Source organism: Gopherus flavomarginatus, chromosome 14 (assembly GCF_025201925.1).
Source record: "Gopherus flavomarginatus isolate rGopFla2 chromosome 14, rGopFla2.mat.asm, whole genome shotgun sequence".
Lineage (NCBI taxonomy): Eukaryota > Metazoa > Chordata > Testudines > Testudinidae > Gopherus > Gopherus flavomarginatus.
In genome coordinates, this window is record NC_066630.1 from 18,145,550 (window position 1) to 18,169,463 (window position 23,914).

General features: G+C 40.7%; 2 protein-coding genes across 3 annotated transcripts in view; both read right to left on the reverse strand.

Annotated features, from left to right (window-relative positions):
* TK2 (thymidine kinase 2) overlaps positions 1-23,914 on the reverse strand; it is a 118,933-nt gene that overhangs the window by 78,497 nt on the left and 16,522 nt on the right. The window contains exon 1 of one of the 2 annotated variants that reach the window (XM_050923197.1): positions 8,688-8,776. The exons of the other annotated variant lie outside the window; for it this stretch is intronic. The gene's annotated coding sequence lies outside the window, so the exon portion shown is untranslated. Of the gene's footprint in view, positions 1-8,687; positions 8,777-23,914 lie in introns of those variants that run through there. 2 annotated transcript variants of the gene reach the window in all.
* CMTM4 (CKLF like MARVEL transmembrane domain containing 4) overlaps positions 1-23,914 on the reverse strand; it is a 58,113-nt gene that overhangs the window by 17,211 nt on the left and 16,988 nt on the right. Inside the window, exon 2 of the mRNA XM_050923201.1 lies at positions 8,688-8,864. Coding sequence (XP_050779158.1) covers positions 8,688-8,864 — 177 coding nt within the window. The remainder of the gene's footprint in view (positions 1-8,687; positions 8,865-23,914) is intronic.

The following is a 23,914-nucleotide window of genomic DNA, read 5'->3' on the forward strand; positions in this document are numbered from 1 at the left end:
TTATTTTATCAGGGCATTTTAAAAGAATCTCTCTCTTTGCCATTTAGTTCTTGAAATCCAAAAAGCTTACATTTAACTATTATAACTTCCATCTAACTGTATATAATCTGGAAAAGAAACCTGCACTTCAGTGGGATGAGTTTGTCAAAAACCTGTTATAGAAGTTTGAGGTCTACCACTCTCCAAGTTAGTTTCTGCAAAATAGAGAGCTGAAACTAACATATTCTTTTAGCTTCATTTTCATTGTCCAATGTCTCTAATTCTTTCCCCAAACCATCACTTTACTTTACAAGGTTTGGGCTGTTTTTTCCTTGTTCCTGTGTGTAGCTATCAATTTGAAGTTCATACACATACCAGTCAGTCTGCGGAACCCAATCTCCCTGGTCACCCCATAATTTTACTGTGTAGTCATGTTATTAAACATCATGTGATCACTCGCAGTGCAGTTACTAATGGAAACACGGTTCGCAAAGTAAAAATAAATCATATAAAGAAATAACCAAATTAAATGTGTTAGAATCCAATTCCCACCCTTCTCATCTCCATATTAATTTATTTTTACCCATGCAACAAAGCATGTATTCAAATACTGGATACTGCAACTAAAAGAATTCAGGACTCAAGTTAGAAATTTATCCCAAGGGGACAGGGTCCCACCCATGGCAAGACAGTCAACAGCCAAAATTTTCAGAAGTGACTAATGATTTTGGGAGTTCAACACTTTCTGAAAATCAAGCCACTTTAAGACAACTCAAATTGGGCACATAGAAAAATTAGGTATTCAAAAATCACTAGTTGCACCTGAAAATCTTGGCTAATATTTTAAGGGACAAGATACGATTTTGTGGCATTGGAAGAGGTGGTCAGGGTCAGAAGATTTCGTCCTTATATGGCTCTCGCCATTTCTGGGTGTTTCCATAGGCTTTGCTGGAAGCAGTGTTTCTTCTACAAGAGTGACAAATGTGTCATTTCTATTCACTGTTTTAACGTTTCCCCCTTTTTATTTTCTAACTTCTCTTGGTTATGTGTGTTTTTTAAATTCCATGGTGTTCAGTCTCCTGTTCTCTCTCAATCCATTGCACCTTACTACTTACCAATTATTCTGCCAAGTGTTTCCAGTCCTAGACATTAACAGACGTTACTGCCTACTGTTATACACATCACTAGCAACAGAAGCCAAGTGCTAGTAGTACTCCCTGCATTTAAGCTAAAGTTTTACTAGGGCACCGTTAGCAGAAGAATGCACCACCCATGATGATTAGAAAATTGTGAAACATCACATAGGGATGGTGCACCTAGAACACAAGCCTGCCGCATATAATAAACCTTGACAATGGTTCATAAATTAAGAACATGAAAATGATGGCTCTTTAAAGGACATCTCTGTGACAGATATGGCAATATCCTGCAGTATCCTGGATAAACTTCATTGAATTAAGTTAAACCTTATTCAATTAAGTTTAGTATCAGAGGGGTAGCCGTGTTAGTCTAGATTTGTAAAAGCAGCAAAGAATCTTGTGGCACCTTATAGACTACCAGAGGTTTTGGAGCATGAGCTTTCGTGTACTTCATTGGATGCATGTAGTGGAAATTTTCAGGGGGAGGTGTATATACATGAAAGCAAGAAGCAGGCTGGAGATAACGAGGTTAGTTCAATCAGGGAGGATGAGGCCCTCTTCTAGCAGTTGAGGTGTGAAAACCAAGGGAGGAGAAACTGGTTTTGTAGTTGGCAAGCCATTCACAGTCTTTGTTTAATCCTGAATTAATTGCTCAATTAAGTTTATATATCATTTTGGGCCAGGGATTGTATGTAATTCCATAGGGAAGGAGGACCACAGCTCTCCAAGAACTAAAAACAGTGAGCGGAGATTAGTCAAATTCACTCAGATTGTAACACCTCACAAGAGGTACCTCCTCTTGGCAAGACTTGTATATCCTGATTCAAACTGTATTCTCCAGCAAACCAACAAAGGCCTTGGCTACACTGGCGCTTTACGGCATGACAACTTTCTTGCTCAGGGGTGTGAAAAAACACTCCCCTGAAAGCAGCAAGTTACAGCGCTGTAAAGCGCTAGTGTAAACAGTGCTCCAGTGCTGGAAGCTAATCCCCACGGGGAGGTGGAGCACCTGCAGCGCTGGGAGAGCTCGCTCCAAGCGCTGCCGCCGCGACCACACTCGCACTTCAAAGCGCTGCCGCGGGAGTGCTCCCATGGCAGCGCTTTGGAGTTTCGAGTGTAGCCAAGCCCAAAGAAAGGACTTTTGGATAAACAGCCTGAGTTTAAACTAACTCAGGGCCTGATTGTGCAAATGGACAGGACCTTCTATCCAAGGCAGGTATCAATCCGCCTTTGAAAGGGTTGGAAGAACTTGATCTACTGATGAGTATGCTTGTTCTGAGCCCAGGTGGTTATGAACCTATAACTACAGAAAAAACCTTGGTGGGTTTGAAAAATTTATCACCTGGGAGAAAAATTTTTGGAGCTGGGGTGATCTCTGGTAAGCTTACTAGCATGTCTGTACGTTCTTTTATTGTTTTTAATATGTTTTCTCCATAATGTTTTCACCTTAAGCATAAGTGAGCTTGCTTTGTGGTATCTTTTACCTATGGGCAATTATGCAGTTTATAGCCTTTGAAAAGAAGGCAAAGCAGGCCTGCTGAAGCACTCTGCCTACATTGGGAATTCCCCAGAAAGTCAGGGAACTGTGCAGTATGGAAATACCCCACTCAGGAAGGAGAGAGACCCATGTCTCTGCCCAAGAGAGGTATGAATGGGGAACCGGAATCCTAAGAACAGGTGCCTTTGCTGGACAACGGAGGCAGAATACAGGTATAGTTGCCATGAACTACGAAAACCTCTTTCTTGGCAGAAGTAAAAAATAAAAGACAACTTTTTCCGGTTCCCATGTAATATCTACAAGCAGAAAAAGTCTGGTGTTCTTTAACAGTCTCCTCTGTGATGCTCTTTAACCTATAACTTTGAAATGTTGTTCTCCAGAGCAACATCAATTATTTTGCTGTCACCTACTTGGACATCTGTACCCATTGTTTCCCTCTGCAGCTTTTCTAAAAAACTCTAACGCATGTTTTCAAGCAACATGAATATCCAGTGCTCAATCTTCATGTTCAATGAACCTGTGTTGGTTAACTGGTATCAGACACAGAACTGAGGGAGACATGAGCCAACATTGCAATCCAGCCAGATTTGATTTTAAAAACCTAATACATGCTGATCTTCTAACATTCTTGGTAACTGTTGGCCTTGTGTTTGTTTTAGATATAAACAAATCACTGACTAACATGAATAGATATAACCAAAGTCAGATCATCAACAGACAGTATGACAAACATTCTAGTTGAAGCAATTGGTTACGTAAGTAGAAATTAAATGTGACGACTAAGTCACAGAAAAGTTCATTTTACTGATAGAATAACTAAAGATCTATATCTGCAACAACTCTGCTCATACTCCCTCATCCGAGAGATTGTTGAACTTCAGCATGCTGGACTGCGTGCCATAGCAATTAATGATGATCTGTAAGTTCACCACCCCCATCTTTACTGGGGAGGTTTTGATTCTCTTAGTTCTGACACAGACACATTGTGGCTTTGGGAAATTATTGTAAAACTACTGCAGATCTCTGCAGAAACAATCATCCTCTATAGCAACATAGGACAATACTCTAATACTGAGACTATATACCTGGTAACCCAGGTGCAGGGCTTTCAAAACGTCTAGATTTTTATGTTCTTTTGTTACATTTCCACTCTTGCTCTTAACTAGTCATACAATCCTTGTTTATGTTCCATGCCACTGTGTGTTTCAACATAGTTCTGTCAAACCATGACCCTTTGTATGCAAACCCACAACAAATTCCACTTGTACCTCACTTATGTATTTCATCCTGTCCAAGCAGCTTATGCTTCAAATAATAAACAGATAATGAACACATTTTGCCAAATGTAGTTATACTAACCACTTTGTTATGAGTAATTTATCTGAAACATTTCTATGCAGTTACAATGTCTATCGATCATCTAGAACATGTGTAGAAGTGTACATCACATTCCTTTCTGCTGCATGCAAGTATCCTTGAAAAATAGCATGCACATCTCAGCCGTGTATCAGAGATGGAAATGGAAATTTCCACTGTCATTTCCCCCAGGTCTTCACATCTCATGGTAATGTTGATAATCCTAGGCAGCACAGAGGAATGACTGATCCATTCTTTTATCTCACTGTCACAGACACACAATTTTTAGCTCTCTTTCCAGAGAAGTTTCTTTCCTAGCTTCAGAGATCCCACGTTTCTTTCATATACTGTATCTCAATAATATTCAGGTGGCAGTTGCATTTGTAATTAGGATGAAAACAAAACACTGTTGCTGAAATGGCTGAAAATGTAAGAACCACAAAACGATGGATTTTGTAATATTTGCGTATCTGTGCTAGATGTTGGCAGACTGATGAATTTTTACCATAGACAGAGGAGTCAGGCAGAACCCAAGGAACATTTTTTCTTATTGTGGCAAACATTGGTGTTGCTAGTAAGGATTACTGTCACTAACAGGCTGGCCTAGTTAGGGATAAGACTGATGTAAGGGCATAGAAGCAAATTTGCTCCCCAAAGAACACACAATATTTGTATGCTGTGCTCTTATGCTGTAGGCTATGGGTTTCAAGTACTATTTAAATGAACAGATAGAATGGGGGTTAAAACAAAGACATAGCCTCAGTGTTTCCTGATATTAAATGAAAAAAGATTATTTACTGAAAATCTTCATAATCTCAGTTTGCTACAGACAACCAGCAGCAGCTGATGCATCTTTGCTGGCACAGATGCCCAGTTTGCTACCATCTATGACCCATGGTAAAATGCTGAGGCATTGATCAACTGATCTATAAAGAAATACTAATTTTTACAATATACTACAGAGGGCCTTTGGGAGTGGACTAGATGACCTAATTATTTTCCTCTTTAATTTCTAGGCTTATTGAGGATAAACTGTTTGCACAGAAAGTTTGTTATACAGATGGGTGCATCTCAGATAAAGGTTAGGAAAGAGTCATAACACTACAAACTATTCAAAAGGCTAAAAATAATGTGGCATGTTTTAACCTCTGTACTGCTAGAGCAGCCTCTGTAATTATGTTACATTAAACTTCAAAAACTTGCAGTTAGTCTTTGGATAAGGAAATACTACCCTGAAACTGATGATTAACTGAACAGGTACTGAAACTAATGAAACTGTAAATAGATAGGAACATGCATGTCTCCTGAACACTAATGAGAAATTATCATGGTTGTCATTATTGAAAATGCTTTTAATAGATTGTGTCAAACATGAAAAGTGGCATAATTCCTAAAATAACTGTCAGACTATACAAAAACCACCACAATATTTTCTCTGAGGAAAAAAGTGAGAAGCACACAATCTGCCACATGAACAAAATAAGGTTAATGTGTGGGTACAGCCTGTATTAGAAACACCAAACATATTGCATCGCTGAATTGCGTAAGACAAAAAAAATCAGAGTTGCCAGAAAGCACAGATAAAATTCTTCTTGTACTAGAGGGGCATCCTAACTTTGCCCAAGCTTGCCAGGAGCTTGAAGGCCTCAATTTGCATGCATACCAGAGCAGCCTTGAGCTATCCTAATTCTTAAGATTGCAGCACAAAATTCTCCAGACCACAGGTCCTAACAAACTATCCTGCAGGCACTTACCTCAACATGGAGAGCTGGGAAACAAAGATGGTCTTGGGTTATTGGGAGTCATCAATTTCCAGGTCTATCTGCAGCTCTGCCACAAGATTTCCTGTATAGCCTTGGAAAAGCCATTTAACCCTTCTGAGGACTTGTCTACACTTGCAGCACTGTGCTGTAGCGCTTAGTGAATATGCTACCTATGCCAATGGGTGAGCTTCACCCATCTACATAGGTATTCCATCTCTCCAAGAGTGATGTAGTTATCCTGACATAAGTTGGTAGTGCAGACCAAGCCACAGTCTCAGTTTCCTCATTTACACAATGTGGGTAATAAAAAGTACTTATCTCACAAGAGTAGTAATGCAAAGTTTACCTGGTGTTCATAAAACACACTGAAATACATGAACGGAAAGTGCTGTAGAAATGCTACTGAAGTATTACTATATGTCTCTGTTGACCACATGTATGTAGTGAAGCAATGGCATCTGCAATCCACAAGGTATATCCATGCACTACACAGTCAGGTATTGCTACAAGCTCTCCCATGTCAAACATTACTGTGTATGTATGAAAATCTGGGGGGGATATCTTCAGTAAGGATTCTTACTAAATCCAGTACTACATATCATTACAATATAATTGAAATTATACCTTTAAATTTGGGAGAGGGAATAAAACCTTAAAATAAACCTTCAGTTCACTATTAGAACAGCAATAAAACAAACTTCTAAATAAATAAATAAATAAATAAATAAATAAATAAATAAATGAGTCCAAGTTACATTTCCAGATCAAGTGAAAACCCAAACAAAATGCTCTATTTTCAGTTAATAGATTTTAAATCCCTTCTTTTCAAAGATCTCTATCAGAGTTATGCTAGAGATAGATTTCTCATTCTAAGTACAACATTATTTGTCATCACTTGAACAGGGCTATTCAAACCAATAAGTACCAAGAGTGGTTGAAAGGACCTTGTAGTTAAACCGTTCAAATTTATTCCATTATTGGGGGGGGGGGGGGAGAAAGAGAGAGAAAAGGAAGCCTCAGTCGACTTTCTCTACCCACGTGCATTCATGATACAGTTAAAATCCTCTTGCAAGCAGTAAACGCACCAACTAACATGCAGGGCCAACCCCCACCATTATTTACGCTTATCTACACAAAACCACTGACGTCAATGGAGTTACATGGCTGTACATGAGGGAAGATCTGATCCACATATGCCGATTTATTTCTATCAGAAAATTAAAAAAAAAATAGATGTTTGGGATTCTTCAAGAAGCAGTCTTTAGCCGAGTCATGAATACTATCTGTACTACCTAGCAGTCACTGTCAGGCTTGCTTCACTGTTATTTGCATGAAATCCAGTATTTACCCTACATCCCAGGCAATAATGAAGTCATCGAAAGCAGAGCTGCCAAGTCTTATTTATCACACGTGACTTTCTTGTGCACTTGGCAGCGCTGCCAAGTCTTATTTATCACACGTGACTTTCTTGTGCACTTGGCAGCGCTGCCCGACATTCCCACCTCACAGTGGAGACATCATGCATCCACCTGGACTACAAGAATGGCCTGCCACTGTTACTGTTGACTGTCAGTGGCCACTGTGGTACAAGCAGCCAGACATCTCCCCTCTCCTTGCTGAACCCAAACAGGGTAGGAGCAGCCAGGAGGAGCAGCCAGAACAGAATGGAGACAGAAGATGAGAGGCCCTGACACAAGCCCCATGTTTCTTCAACTTCCCTTCCCTTCCCTTTCCCCCCCCCCCCCAACACCTATTCAGGTTCCTCCCCAGACACTATTCACTCTAATCCACCTTTCAACCCAGCCACCAGTCACTTCCTCAGAAGACCCTAGTTTTCCCTTCAGATACCAAATCCAGCTCCCTAGTATCCCCAGCCACTTTCCCCGATGCATTTATGCATCCCCAATTGCCAGTTTTTGGGGATCTCCAGTTCTTACCACCAGCATGGTTCAGGACTGGATGTGTTGACGGTTATGGATATATGAAAGCTGTTTGCAAATATGTCTGTTAAGTAATTTGCACAAAATGCCACACATGGAGCAGCAAAAATCTGGCAGTTTTGCTAAGGTTAGGGATGGCTGATACACTGGGACTGCACACCTAAATGTACAACAGCAATTTATACTAGACTCATTTCCTCAGGTGAACTGCACACAGATATGTCCAAAAGTTAATATAAATGTAGGTGCTCAGTGGATCTACGTGCTGATATACATGCTCATTTCAGGTCACGAAATCTGAAAGTTAGGCTCACAGCAAGCAAGAAAATGAAAATACATCCAATATGAATGAGAGTTACTGGCAATTCTTTCCCCACACTCAAATTCCTTGTATTTGTGAACATGAGGCCTGCTAGTCTATGTTTCTTATAGTCGCTAGGTACGTAACCAAGTCAACGCAGCAGACTTCTCCTTGCTGACAGTTCAATTTTCCCCCTAAATAATACAATGCTTGTGTTCATGTTTACAAGAGATTTAGCATATACCCTCACTCAGAGTGATAAAAAACAGCAGCAGGTTATTACAAATATATTTGCCATACATTTCAACAACTTTTTTGTATTGATTTACAGATCTAATAAAATGAATTCCTAATTCTTTTTTTTGGACAGCATTTCTCAAAGTTATACAATGAATAAGAGTATTTTTTGCCCACCTCAGCCATAAATAAGGAATGTTGGCACTGCTAGAAAGGCTCTCTTTCAGAGGAGGAGAAATTGCTAGAAGACAATTCCAGATTTATTTAATTTAATATCCTATAATCTCATTACATTTCTAAAGACTCACTACGCAGTGGGTGTTCAAATTGGACATAAGTAAGATATATATTTTACTCAGTATACATAGCATTTATTCAGGATCTTAAATTTCAGTAAAAGACAGAGTTTAAAGAACAAACTTAAAATGTTTATTCAGCTATTTTTACAATATGAAGATTTGGATGAGAACTTACTGTAAGATTCCAGTTGATCTGTGGTATTCTTGTGTGAAGATTTAGACTGAACATAAGCAATAAAGCTCCAGTAACTACAAATGCACTACAGCTCACAAACTCAAAGAAATAAAGGCCTTCGCAAGGGGAGCATTCCATGATGGTCTCTATGCAGATGAATGCAATCAGTGCCAAAACCTAGGAAAAAAAACAAATGGAAAAAATATAAATAGATTTCCACATATTGAAAATAGCCACAAGTATTCCTGAAATTTCCATTGGGAACATGATCAGTTTACTCTCAAGAATGTGCAATTTTAGTTTAAAATAGGGCACTATTTAAAAGCAAGAATAAAACGAATTAGTGCAAGACTTTTTGGGTACTCCATGTATTACAAAACTTATAGCAACAAAATTATACTGATCTAAAGTCAACGAAGCCACTGGTCATGGGTTGCTGAAAAAAGAATCCCCTTTTCTAAGCCCAACAGTATAAAGTATGAACGATAAAGTAAACATTTTATTTCCTTTTTAAATTTTTCATACATCTTTTCAGAACTTGGAGAAAATATCCAACTCATTTTGCTTATTAGTGCAAACAACATCCAGATCATTACATTTTAAAATGCCTTTTCCCATTATATTTATTTCAAGGGTCAGTCAACTTAAAAATGTAGTCAGTTTAAATAAAAATTTTAGAATAGCTTCAAATGTTGTCCACAGACCTCACCCCATTGTTATGATTTGAAAAATCACAATTCCCTACTTCTGCAAATACTTAATTCTCCTCTCTCTCCCTTCCCCACCCCCCATCCTTTGTTGCTGAGTTATAGCCTCACATAAAGGAAAAAGCAGCAAAGAGTCCTGTGGCACCTTATAGACTAACAGACCTTTTGGAGCATGAGCTTTTGTGGGTGAATACCCACTTCATCGGTTGCGTCTGACGAAGTGGGTATTCACCCACGAAAGCTCATGCTCCAAAAGGTCTGTTAGTCTATAAGGTGCCACAGGACTCTTTGCTGCTTTTACAGATCCAGACTAACATGGCTACCCCTCCAATACATAAAGGAAAAAGAGTCTAAAGTCCTGATCCTGCAAATGCTTACACGCTTTAAACTTTGCACAGGGAGCAGTCCCATTGAATTCAGTGAAGGTGTAAAGTTAAGCACATGCGTTAAGTCCTAAGTGTTTATAAGACTGCAGGGGATATAGTGAAATATACTCTGTAAAATGAACAAAACTCAAATATTAGAAAAAAGGAATCTCTCAGATAGCAGTCTTAACCATAATAGGTATAATTCAGACATAAATGCAATTTTCATGTTGACAATCCCCTTTAAAAATTACTTGTGGAAAAAAAATTGGGCAGGTGCCTTCTTGGTTCTTTGTATCGTGTGAAAATGTGGGAACTTTATCTGTACAATGTAAGAATCTCCTGGCTTTACTATGAAGTCATTAGAAAATTGCTGTATCAGGGAAAGCCTCTATGTGAACGTGGAATCCATCCCTTGCTGACAAGGACTGAGTACCAACAAGGCACAATGGAGAGTTGTTAACCTTAACAACTGCACTCTGACTGAACCACTGGTATGCTAAGGAGGCTGGCTGGAGCAGGGAGAAGCTATTTCCTTCAGCTTGTCTGCGGGGGCTGAAGAAGTGAAGATGAACACTAGCAGCAGAACAAAGGAACCAGATGTTGGTAGGGGGCCACAAACCTGAGACACACTCTGAGGCAGGAATAGGAACGTTGGGCAGGAGAGGGGAAAGAGATGGGCAGGTTTTCATAGCAGGGAGTGCTGTTTAACTGCAACTGTCCACAGTCAGAGAAAGCTGACCTCGAGGGAGGCTCCATGTCTCTGAAGGGAAGTCATAAGCTGGAGAGGAAGTATCCTGATCACCAGGGGCGGCTCCAGGCACCAGCACACCAAGCGCGTGCCTGGGGTGGCAAGCCACGGGAGGCACTCTGCCGGTCGCCGCGAGGGTATCAGGCAGGTTGCCTTAGGCGGCATGCCTATGGAGGGTCCGCTGGTCCTGTGGCTTCGGCAGACCTCCCACAGGCGTGCCGCCGAATCCGCTGGACCCTCCGCAGGCAAGCCGCCGAAGGCAACCTGCCTGTTGTGCTTGGGGCAACAAAATACCTAGAGCCGCCGGTGCTGGTCACCCCAGAGGACTCTTCCCAAGCCCAAAGAACACTGCAGAGCTGTGAAAAACCTGAGGCAGGGAAATGCCTAGAGGTGTGTATTATTTTACATGGATCTGTGTTTCTCATGCTATAAAGTAAAGAACAATGGTATTTTAGAATCCTTTGCCAAGTCTATCTGTCTCTGTTCACTTCACTATCACATGCACCTGAAGAGGAACTGTAAACCCAGGGTTCCCACATGGCTGGAGTTCTGGGAGAGAATATGTCTAAGCTGCGAGGAAGTCTAAGAGGCCAGCACGGTCCCAGGAGCGAGCAATTGGTTCATGGGGTCTCAGTTCTCAGAATGGGGTACTAGACAGAATCTGTACCCCAATAGCATTCCTAGAGACCCCACGCCAGGGACAGTGTCTGGACTCCATTCTGACTCTGAAGGCTTAAAGCACAAGGGGCCCACTGAGGTGGATCCCTTCACAACAGTCTTGTGAGTGTCCAACAGGAGTTCAGCCAGATCTGTGACATGCATAAAGGCAGCCTGAAGGATGTTTAATTTTGACTACCCACCTCAACCCTGAAAAAGGCGTTTTCCCCCCTGCTTCTCAGAAATTCTGTTTAGCCTGGAAGACTCTACAGTGACTGGAGAACTAGCAAGATAACATCACTAGAGTCCTAAGAGATTAAATTAAGCAACTATGGGGAGGTGGGAGTTTTCAGTCAGACTGTTTAAACTCTATTTATCTGTTAGTTTCTAAATGTAAAACACAAGGAGAAATATAACTTTCAAGCCTTCTTTATATATTAAACAGCAAAGAGTATCAAAAGACTATTGCACCCATAACAGAAGGGAAAATTCTATCCTCACTGAACTTAATTGCAAAACTTCCAGAGACTTCAATGGGGCAACGCTGTGCATGCAGTTCTCTTCTCATATTCTTACCCTAGACTCTAAACACTAAGTCAGTAATTACAACTTTGGCAAACACTATACAACTCCATTCCAAGCACACACTTTTCTCCTCCGGCCTGCCTCATGGCTAGTATCACCAGTTTCATCAGTTCAGTCAGGCATGAGCAGGACTTAATCAGGCTAGCACTTTTTGAAGTGCTATCCCATTTCAGCTCAGTTTCTGTGAGGTCCTCACATCTGTTGTAGTTAGAAATGTTAAGTTAACCAGAGCAAGTCAGCTATGGGACCATAGGCCTTCTGCCAAAAGGAATGAACTGGTGATAACAGAACTGTTCATGTCCAATATCCCTTCCTATACTGGTTTTAGGTCTCCTAGATGATTTTCTGTAATTACTACCTAATGCCTTTAGAGATTTAAAAAAAAGAAAAACATGAATATTTTATGTTCTCTCTATAGCTCCTCTAAAACATGATCCTTGATTAAGGTAGAGACTCACCTCTCCTCATCTGAGAAACCATATTGTGAGAAGAAAGATGGTCCAGTGCTTCGGGCACTAGCCGGGGACTCAAGAGACATGGACTCAATTTTCTGCTTTGCCACAGACTTCCTGTGTCAACTTGGGCAAGTCACTTAGTCTCTCTGGTTCCCAGTTCCCTATCTAAAATAGAAATAATAGGACTTCCCTCCCTCAAATGGATGTCCAGGGTAAACACACTAAAAATTGTATGATACTAATGTAATGGCGGGCACATAAGCACTTGTAGAATACATATAAAACTAAAGAATTAAAGTTAACCTAAGTTTAATTAAGAAAATGACATTTTCTCTTTATAGTTTGTGGCCAGGAGGGAAAAGGTCCCAATCAGCAGGTAAATGAAGGCTGTGAGAATAGTAAGTATTACCTGTAGTATTGGAAGGATGTATGGTTCCAAAAGTAAAAGTAGAAGAACTGCAGTAACAAGACAAAGAAAAACTATCTTAAATAAACAAGCTCAAACCTTACCACTGTTCTGCTGGTAAGCAAGGAGTAGGGGAGAAAAGAAGAAAGGAAAGGCCCTGGGAAGAAAGGAGGCTGTGAATCTTATCTAGATTAAGACTGGAAAAAAGGGTAAATTGTCTCAAATGGTTTTTTTTGCTGAAGTCAGTACAGTAATTGGCAATGACATCACTTGTTAGTTAAAGGGTATAAAAGGCAAACTCTTAAAGGAGTTCATTGCTAATACTTGCCTGACCATGTTGGAGCTGACCAACATGGGACTAAGCACCCCAGGTTTAGCCAGTTTTAAGTATCGTGATCAAATGCTTATAAATGTTTTGTTACTGTTTTGATGTAGTAAATTGCTTATTAGTTAGGCTTTTTAGGCATATTTACAGCAATTGTATAAATACCATTGGCTTTTGGATTTAATGAAGGAATTTATGGTTACATTAGTGTTTGATGGTTTCCTGTGTTAATATTAACAATTTCAAGGAAACTCATCCTATGTCTTATTTTTGTCTACTTCTTCATTGTGGTGTGACTATACATTTAGATTTAAAAACAGCAACATAGGCACTTACTAAGACACAACTCTATGCAACCCTTACAAATACAATCTCTCCATCACTACTACAAAAAGCACCTAAGCAAAACAGTCCAGTCACAAAAAGACACAATCAATTTCTGCTAGCTTGGGTATATCTACACATGCTGCATTTACAGGTATGTCTAAACAATATTTTTTACCTGAGCACAGTGTAAACAAACATGTTAAAACACAAAATATAACTGCAAGGTTTGGGCCCAATCTTGATATTAAATAGCAAAAAGAAAACATGTCAATCACAGTGGCTATATTCAAAAGTCAAACTTTGATGTGAAGAGTCTGCTAAACTAAATGCAGGATAGTCTGCCAGGAGGTGGCCTGATCTTGCATTAACATCACATAATAAAGTCTAACATTAGTGTAAATAGCTGCCTCACAATTGACAGTAATTTGAATTACCAACTTCAAAGGAAGAGAGCGCTTTTATGAACCTTCAATTTATTCATGAGTATTAATATCAAGCTTTCGCAACTAAACTTGAGCTGTTCATTGGCTAACTTCTAAATACTTTTAGAAGTTCCATTGAACAGCCTCACACATCATGATTTATATAACTGTAGCCAAAAACAGCACCGACAGCCTTTTTAAAATGCTCTCAAGTGTTTTATATTATAATAAATGTATTTTACAACATTCTCTAGATACATTACAGTATATGATTCTGTGCAATTCTAACCCCATTCCTAAAGTATACACAATACATAATTGTGCCAGAGTAACCAAAAAAATTCGAGAGGAGGAGCTAAAAACTGGGTCAGATTGATCATTACAACTGGCAACTACTGTGCAGCATATGGGGTCTTTTTGTTCTGATGAATTGCTTTTCCCCTGTGTATTCATCTCAACAGCAAACTTAAAAGGGAACCATCGCCTTATACAAGGTTAGAGACAAACACAGCGTAAAAGACACCTAGGATGATGAATTTTGCACAAAATGTGTTAATTTCCTTGTCTTGAGTTATGATGGATAAGAAAGTACTAAAACTTCTGAGCAATTATTACTTGTAGAATGCACTTTATTATTCAATATAGGAGGAAGGGCATTTACCTGTGACACACACTTTTGTAAGTAAAGTGCTATTCCTATATAAATGGACTGAAAGCAAAATCATGTTGTGTTAGCATAGTCATTTAAGCAAATTTTTATTGCATTCACTTGGAATTATGCATCTTTTCTTGGAGTGGGCCAACACTGATCTTTCTTGGAGGAAAAAACATGATTAAAATTGATAAAAAATAATTACAACTGCTTCGCTTAGAGTACAAACATTGAAAGTAAAGTTAAAGGTGAGATTTTCAAGAGCATTCAAATATTGGCATAACTCTGCACCCACTTAATGGAACTTTACCACGGCCTTTAATGGAATAAGCATTAGGCCAACACCTAATCTGTGAAAAATCGGAGTATCCCTACTCTCAAGTCCAGTGCAGGCCTAAAGCAGTCAGGTTCAGCCATTACAGAGAAAGTCCTTCTGAGCCCCTGTACCCTTGGGCTAAACCACTCAATCACTTTGGAGATGATGCATATGCAATTTGGTCAGCACAAGAAGCTGCAAGAGGTTTGCACATGTTCGGTGAGAATGGAATCTTTCAAGATTTTAGCTGCTGAAAAAGTCAAAGAAGTCTCTAATGACCACATGGAAACTGCAATTTTTCAAAGGCTTAAAACTTGGCCAAAGTGGGGAGATTTTCATAGGGACGGCAAAAGGCACACGAAAAATTTCAGTTCAAACTGTTAAAAATTAGCAAAGTTAAACACAACTGGAAAAACAGTGTCGTATAATGGGAAATGTCATGCAATATTAATAGGTAGTGCTACCAGCCCACCCTGCAGTAACGAGAACAGGAGTATAAAATGTCTTCATACACTTAGTTTTATAGAGAAGTTATTGGAAAATAAAAATGTAAGGATTAAGCTACAAAGAAAGTGGAGAGGAAAATTTTAAAGGAAAGTACATTATTGGGCAGAGGGTTCTTTCAAGCTTCCTTTACCCCCTGCAGGCAGAAATCTTGTGTTTTTCAGTAGAGAGCCTGATGATTTTGAAGCTATGTTAGTCTATGGGCAGGTCTACAGTACAGCTGGAATCCACACTCTGAGATTGATCCACCGGTGGTCAATTTAGCGGGTCTAGTAAAAACCAGCAAATTGACAGCAGATCGCTTTCCAGTTGACCCCTGTACTCTACTCCCGACAGGAAGAATAAGATAAGTCGACAGGAGATTTTCTTCCGTCAGCCCGCCACGGTATAGACCCTGCAGTAACTCGACCTAAGGTACATTGACTCCAGCTACGTTAGTCACATAACTGGAGTTGCGTAGCATACGTTGACTTTCTCCAGTAGTGTAGACATAGCCTATGTCTGCCAGACTGGCTATATGGTGCTCAGCTCTGCCCAATACTAAGACTAGTTGCTACAATCAAACTGCAGCTTTCATTCTATTTTGCAGTGGGTTTCAATATGTACGGTTTTTAAAATGCTGGATTCTCAGCATAGAAGAAAATTACTCGTAGCAAAGGAGTCAAATGCCCTATTGCCAAGTAAATGGATTACAATTGTGTCAGTTACGCATACACATACATTTTAAATACAGTAACTGATTTTGTCTTAATTGAAAAAATAAAACCTGTAGCAACAGACACCAAACTTGAAAAGGAGCTTTTTGAAGATTATTAGTGGCCCATTTTCCTATCAACGATAAAATTTACTGTGTGCTTTATTTTTGCATATCAAACAACTTAAGCACTAAAAATAAAGGCTGGTTCTGTAATGAAAACAGACCAAGTAAAAAGCGAGTTTTCCTGTTTATCTAAAAGCACCACAGAAAGCCTTATTGTCTGGTTAAATGACATAATTGCACATGATTTCAGAAAAACCACAAAATGGTCAGCATTTTTTCTGTCTGAAAAATACCCACAAAATTTTAGTAATACTGTCACATTACCAAGACATTTTTTATTTCCAGACTGCTTAGATTAGTGGTACAGTACAATACATACATACAGTACACAAGGAATAAAACGCTTTTACAAAACTTTAAAACAAACCTAAAAAAATATAAACTTTATCTTGCATTCAAATATAAATATATTGTTTTCATTTTACTTGACCCAGTGGTTCTAACTCAATGTATGAAATCAAGCCTCACTCCTTGTAAAGCACGTGCATTTCCCACATCTAAAACAGCTGGCACAAACAAATATTTTGGATAATATGACTAACACAGTACTGCTTCTCCAGCAAAAACCCACCTTTTACCCTAAGCAGAAGGATGATTGATTTCCTCCCTACTCCTACTCTGCATCACTAAGGCTATGGCTACACTACCCAGCTTTTAGTGACACAGCTGTGCCACTAAAGCCATGCTGCTAAAAGGCACTCAGTGTAGCTGCTGTTTGTAGGCGGAACGGAGCTCTCCTGCAGACAAAAAAACTTTCACCCTCTAATGAGCAGCTGTCGCTCTGTTGGCAGGAGAGCGCTCCCGCCGACAAAGTGCTGTTCACACCAGCGCTTTTTGTCAGTAAAACTTTTGTCGTTCGGGGGGGGGGGGGGGGGGTTAACATCCCTGAATGACAAAAGTTTTGCCAACAGAAGTGCCAGTATAGACAAAGCCTAAGATTCAAAAACTCAGTTACCATGACTGCGAAGAGCTTGAACTCTGCAAATGAAGTTGGGATCCTATTCTTAAACCTGGAAACTTTAGGGGAAAGGTCTTAAATAAAAAGGGAAGGTTCCGCAAGCACTAGTAAGTCAGCATTTAAATAAACTAAATTGTGTTCAAGGTACACGAAATGAAACAGCGAGCAAGGCCAAAGAGACCAAAACCAGAATCTTCAATTCAACCTCCTCTAATTTTTTTTGTGTGTGGTGGAAGTAACATAGTTAAGTTTGAATCTCCAGAGCCTAACCACACTCTGATGCAGTTTTGGTGCCAAACTTGATCCAGATCTGAAACGTGTTTCATTTTCTAGTTCCAGTTTGGATGTGATAACAGCTGTGAAGTTTCCAGCATTCAAGGTTATGGAAGTCTTGTGGGTTCAGCTGATCTAGTAATATTTCCACCACGTTAGAGCAAATTTACTCAACAACAGTTTCCAAGATTTGGGCACTGCCAACTCCAACCAATTCTCCTGATTCAGCTTGAAACCTACCTCCAAATATAATCCAGACTAGGGCCCTATCCATCCATCCATCAGATTTACAAACCTCATACAGGAGGGATAATATTTTCATACTTCTAAAGCCAGACCAACATTTTTAGGGCATATTGCAGGGAAGGGACATATGTGGGAAGCTGTCAGTTTTATCAGGTGTATTTTTTTTTAAAGCAATTTGTAGAAGGAAGCAGATTTTTTATGAATATCTGAAAGTTTACATGCAGCTTATTTCCAAATATACCATTACAAAGGAGGATAGCTAGTCTGGTAGCAATGTCACACAAACTTAGGCCTGGTCTACACTGGGGCGGGGATGAAGGGGGGGAGAATCGATCTAAGTTATGCAAATTATGCTACGTGAATAATGTACTTGAAGTCGACGTACTTACATCAACTTACCGTGGTGTCTTCACTATGGTGAGTCAACTGCTGCTGCTCCCCCGTCGACTCTGCCTGTGCTTCTCACTGAGCTGAAGTACAAGAGTCAACGGGAGAGCGCTCAGGGATCGATCGCTGGCCACCGATCCGGCCAGTAGCGAAGACATAACCTTATACAGCACTTGACAGTCCCACAAGAAAGGTTCTTTGGAAAGTCGATATTCAACTACTACGTAAGTCCTTTACATAAATAAAAGAGCTACAAAAAGCCAGCTGTGACCTGTAACCAGTATGTAGATGATGATATTTTTAACAGCAATGGTGTTTTGCTAAACTAAGGTTAACAGAAGTCTCTGCCACTGTGCACAACAATTACACTAAAACAAATCTATGAACAACTTATGAATTCTGGTTAATTTTATGAAATTGCTGTATCGTTGAATGCCTCGATGTGTAATACGCTAGCCATGGACAAACAGGGCCCCTAACATGTCACCCTCATCCCCTAAGAAGCTACAAACCAACCCAAAGGAAGCGGTCAACCTTAATGACTGGGCTCTGGCTAAACAATGGGTATGCTAAGCAGGGTGCCTGAGCTGGAAGAAATAGTTCTACTCGCCTGATCTGAAGGGGATGGGGTTAGGGTTGCCAACTTTCTACTCGTACAAAACCCGAACACCCTTGTCCTGCCTCCTGCCCTTCTCCAAGGCCCCAGACCCACTCACTCCATCCTCCCTTCCCTCTGTTGCTCGCTCTCCCCACCGTCATTCACTCGTTCATTTTCACATGGCTGGCTCAGGGGGCTGGGATTCAGGAAGGGCTGAGGGCTGTAGGATGGGCCGGAAATGAGGCGTTCAGGGTGTGGGTGAGGGCTCCGGCTGGAGGTGCGGGCTCTGATGTGGGCCTAGGGATGCGGGGTTTGGGGTCAAGGAGCAGGCTCCGGGTTTGGGGGGAGGCTCAGGGCTGGGGCAGAGGGTTGAGACACAAGCTTACCTCGAGCAGCTCTCGGGGCAGCAGGGCCAAGGCAGGCTCCCTGCCTGTCCTGGCTCCACACTTCACCCGGAAGCGGCCAGCAAGTCCGGTTCCTAGGCAGGGGAGCCAGGAGTCTCCACACACTGCTCTCGCCACAGGCACTGCCCCCCAGCTCCCACTGGCCGAGATTCCTGGCCAATGGGAGTGCGGAGCCAGTGCTCAGGGTAGGGTCATCACATGGAGCCCCACTGCCCTCCCCTGCCCCCTGCCTAGGAGACAGACCTGGAAGCCATTTCCGGGGCGCAGCTCAATGCCAGGACAAGTAGGGACAAGCCCCTGCCTTAGACCCACAGCATTGCTGACTGCACCGTTAACAGCCTGGTCTGTGGTGCTGACTGGAGCCGCCAGAGTCTCCTTTCGACAGGGCATTCTGGTTGAAAACCAGACACCTGGCAACCCTAGATGGGATTTGAAGAAATGGACATTTTCCACAAGCAGGACAAACAAACCCAGAGGGACTCAGGGACAGAGGAACAAAGACATGGTTTCATAGTAGGCATGTCCTTTTCTAACTGTGGCACCAGCTGAGGAAGAAGAAAGCTGGCTGGAGAGAGGCAGAGATTCCATAATTTAAAGGAGAAGCCGTATGTAAGGAGAGGGGATCCTGGACACCCTTAAGGACTCTTACCAAATGCAAAGAATGCTCAAGAGTGGTGAGGAACCTGACGCAGCGATGGCATATAGGTGTTTTATCTAGGTTTGTACATCTTTTGTGATATCTAAAGTAAAGAGAGATTAATTTGAGAATCTTTTACGAAGTCTGTGTGTTATGTCCTTCATCTACATTTCACATGTCCCTCAAGGGGTAAACTGTGACCAAAATGCTCACAAAGGTTGGAGCTCTGGTGAAGGGTGTTGGTAAGCACCTGAGGTGTTTATGGCGGTCAGCACTGATCCTGGAGGCAAGTCCATTAAGATAAATTTGGGGTGATCATGTTCACTGGGTCCCCATCCCCTCCCTTTATTTACACACATTACAAATGTTTGGTGGGGTCCTGAGCCTCACAGCCCTAGAACAACCCCCCATCCCACCTTCTCGACAGCCCTGGCTGGGGGTATAATTAGTTGGACTCTGAGGTCCCATTTCCGTGAAGGGGTGCAGACAGAACACCTGCCCAGGACGTGTGCCAGAGAGGTCATGGAAAGACAGTGCTGGACAGTCCTGCTACTCAGACTCAGGAAGTTTAAAGCACACAGGTCTAGCATGATGGGACCCAAACACAGCAGCCTGGGGAAAGTCTGGCTGTGGGAGCTTTGCCAGGGCTGAAACACTTACATTAATCCAAGTGTCTTATTTTAGCAGGACTGATTTGAGATGAATTAAAAAAAAATATTCTTGACTGAGGTAGAAATAGAATACTTTAAAAAATGTAAATCACCAATACAACTGGAAAGAATAAAGTGCCCGGGTGAAGTGATGAGTTAGTTTCGGTTAAACAGTGTTCTGTATACTGTTTGGAAGAATCTCAATTCTGAATGTCCTTGTTCTTCCTTCACAGGCAGACTTGTTCCATTTTAAATACTATTCATAAAGTAGTATTTTGCTATAAGGGAATATTTAACTTCCTCAGTGGCCTAATGTCAGGGAAATTTTTAATGTACCAACACAGCTGTTTCCGTCATCGTGGACCCAAATAACTTCCCTAAACTTTTGGCATGCTGCGTTTGTACATTTTTCTAAGTAAATCCTCTAACGTTGTATATAATACGTTCACATTTTTTACATGACAACTGTCTGCATGTGTAAGGCTACAGGTTTATATTATTGCTGCATGCCTTAGGCTCTTTTGAAGCTGTCACAATTTAGTTCAATGCCTAAGACCAGAATTTTGAACCAACAGCCTCTGTGGCTAATGCTACCTATTGGAATTCACTTCCATCACTATATTTGGACCTTCAAGTCATCCATCTCTGCAATCATGATGATCTGTATTAGGATCTTGATTCCATAGTTACCTGCCATCACCCATACTGCTGCCTACAACAACAAAGATGCTGATAGTTCTCCTTTGAAATTTCAGGAGGTGCTACATTTCACTCACAATTGTTCTTGCACAACTCACATCATTTTGCTCAGAAAACCAAGGTTGTGTCATCTTGCTTGGTTAAGCCCCATCTAAAATCAACCATTTGTCCTAGTAAAGTTAAAGTCACACTCCCATTAACTCAAACTTTACTTTTTACCAGTTCTGCCTGTAGTGTAACCGTTGAAAACTATTCAAATTTTTTGCCACAATTTGAATAGCATTGGTCTACACGTCCGTCAAACACACACAAATGCTAGATACAAATTTGTCTCAAGGATGTTCATATATTGCTTCAGTGTAGCATTAAATATTGTCACAGGTATGCTGATTTATTCCCTTGTGTCTTCTTCACTCATGTCCAGCTGTAAGAGCTATGACATCTGAAGAATAAAATGTTTTATCAGAAGTCCTATTTCCATCAGGCATTGTCGAAAAATAAGAGACAGATATATGGGATTAGAGAGTATTTTTTATTAACAATCACATACATTCCCTGCTAAATCAGAAGTTTTGAAAGATTGAATACTGTAGTTCTGAGATAGTATGAAATAATCAACTACTATAAAACTTAAGTCTAAATAATTGGCTTCTTCCAGGATTCTTCATAGTGATCAAATTAGTACAGCTTCACTTTGCCATTTAAACCTGAGTTACTACTAGGAATTAAGACTCTAGACCAGGGGTAGGCAACCTATGGCATGTGTGCCAAAAGCGGCACTCAAGCTGATTTTCAGTGGCACTCACACTGCACGGGTCCTGGCCACCGATCCGGGGGGCTCTGCATTTTAATTTAATTTTAAATGAAGCTTCTTAAACATTTTAAAAACCTTATTTACTTTACATACAACAACAGTTTAGTTATATATTACAGACTTATAGAAAGAGACTTTCTAAAAAAGTTAAAATGTATTACTGACTTGCGAAATCTTAAATTAGAGTGAATAAATGAAGACTCGGCACATCACTTCTGAAAGGTTGCTGACCCCTGCTCTAGACCCTAAGTTGATGAAGAATGTGTACATGGTGCAGACTCAGTCTTTCAATAAGAAGACATTGCCAGCTGCTCTATTCCTCGATGTCAACTGCCAACCAGCCTGAAAAAAGTAATGGTACTGGTTTCCAAAGGAGCTACCTACCTGATTGTCACCTTTATTGAAGTAATAGGGTATGATAACAATTGACCACAGAAAGGAGAGTGGAAAAATGCTGACTACAAGTCTGAATTAAAAACAAGTTACCATTAACTCTTTGTTTTTTTTTATTTACAGTATTAGGAGATACACAGGTCCTACATAAAGCTTCAGGCTAATTGTGATTTTATCAACTGCCTGTCTTTACATCTTCTATATTAACCAGGAAAGACAGGCAGCTTACAGGAATAAACTGTCAATATGACCCTTGCTGATGATTAATAGAATCTATAACTTCAGAAATAATACAGGTGTCTGAACTAAAGCCCTGTGATGTCCATGGGGCAGTCTTTAATCAGATCTAAAATGAAGAAAACATTTTAAAATCTAAATGTTCTTCTGAACAGGCAAAATAGATCATAGCAATATAACAATTTATATTATGAATTATTGCCAGCACTCTGTTTTATCATTTAATTTGGAACCCTTTTATAACACAATATTGTTTTCACCATATATTAAAAAACAGGCATAGGCACAGGCACAGTACAGTTTTCCACTGGACACTGCTAAAGGCAAACACTTTAAAACAGGAGGGTAGGGATAGGATACAGAGGTATCTAGACAAATTAGAGGACTGGGCCAAAAGAAACCTGATGAGGTTCAATAAGCACAAGGGCAGAGTCTAGAACTTAGGACAGAAGAATCCCATGCACTGTTACAGACTAAGGACCAAATGGCTAGGAAGCAGTTCTGCAGAAAAGGACCTAGGGGTTACAGTGGACGAGAAGCTGGATATGAGTCAACAGTGTGCCCTTGTTGCCAAGAAGGCTAACAGCATTTTGGGCTGTATAAGTAGGGACATTGCCAGCAGATCGAGGGATGTGATCATTCCCCTCTATTCGACATTGGTAAGGCCTCATCTGGAGTACTGTGTCCAGAATTGGGCCCCACACTATAAGAAGGACGTGGAAAAATTGGAAAGAGTCCAGCGGAGGGCAACAAAAATGATTAGGGGGCTGGAGCACATGAGTTATGAGGAGAGGCTGAGGGAACTTGGATTGTATAGTCTGCAGAAGAGAAGAATGAGGGGGGATTTGATAGCTGCTTTCAACTACCTGAAAGGGGGTTCCAAAGCGGATGAATCTAGACTGTTCTCAGTGGTACCTGATGACAGAACGAGAAGTAATGGTCTCAAGTTGCAGTGGGGGAGGTTTAGGTTGGATATTAGGAAAAGCTTTTTCACTAGGAGGGTGGTGAAGCACTGGAAAGGGTTACCTAGGGAGGTGGTGGAACCTCCATCCTTAGAGGTTTTTAAGGTCAGGCTTGACAAAGCCCTGGCTGGGATGATTTAGTTGGGGATTGGCCCTGCTTTGAGCAGGGGGTTGGACTAGATCACCTCCTGAGGTCCCTTCTAACCCTGATATTCTATGATTCTATGATATTATCCTCATCTTCAGTACTTCCGCTGACTGTTTACTCAATGTCATGATGCAAAGAAATTCTACATTCAATTTACTATAGAACATTCAAAAAGCAACATAGGCCAATTCTTCCACAGGAAACAGCTCTGCAATAGCAGTAAATACACTAACTCCATCTCCTTTCCCACAACTACCTCTACCCAAACTTCTCTTCACAGAATCACAATGTTAACGCTTAAGAAATTACTTTTTCCTTTTCAAAATTATTAGACCAGCTGTTTAACATCCAGATTTGATTTGTAGATTAAGAAAACGAAATTCAAGAGGGCTGTGGGGATCAGAAGATTGTTAAATGGATATTACAGCCATCCATCTCTAGGTCACCAGTCTGCAGCAACCAAAAGCTGCAACTATCTGAAGGTCATTTTAGTAGACAGTGGACTGATCCAGAGTCCAGAAAAGTCAAA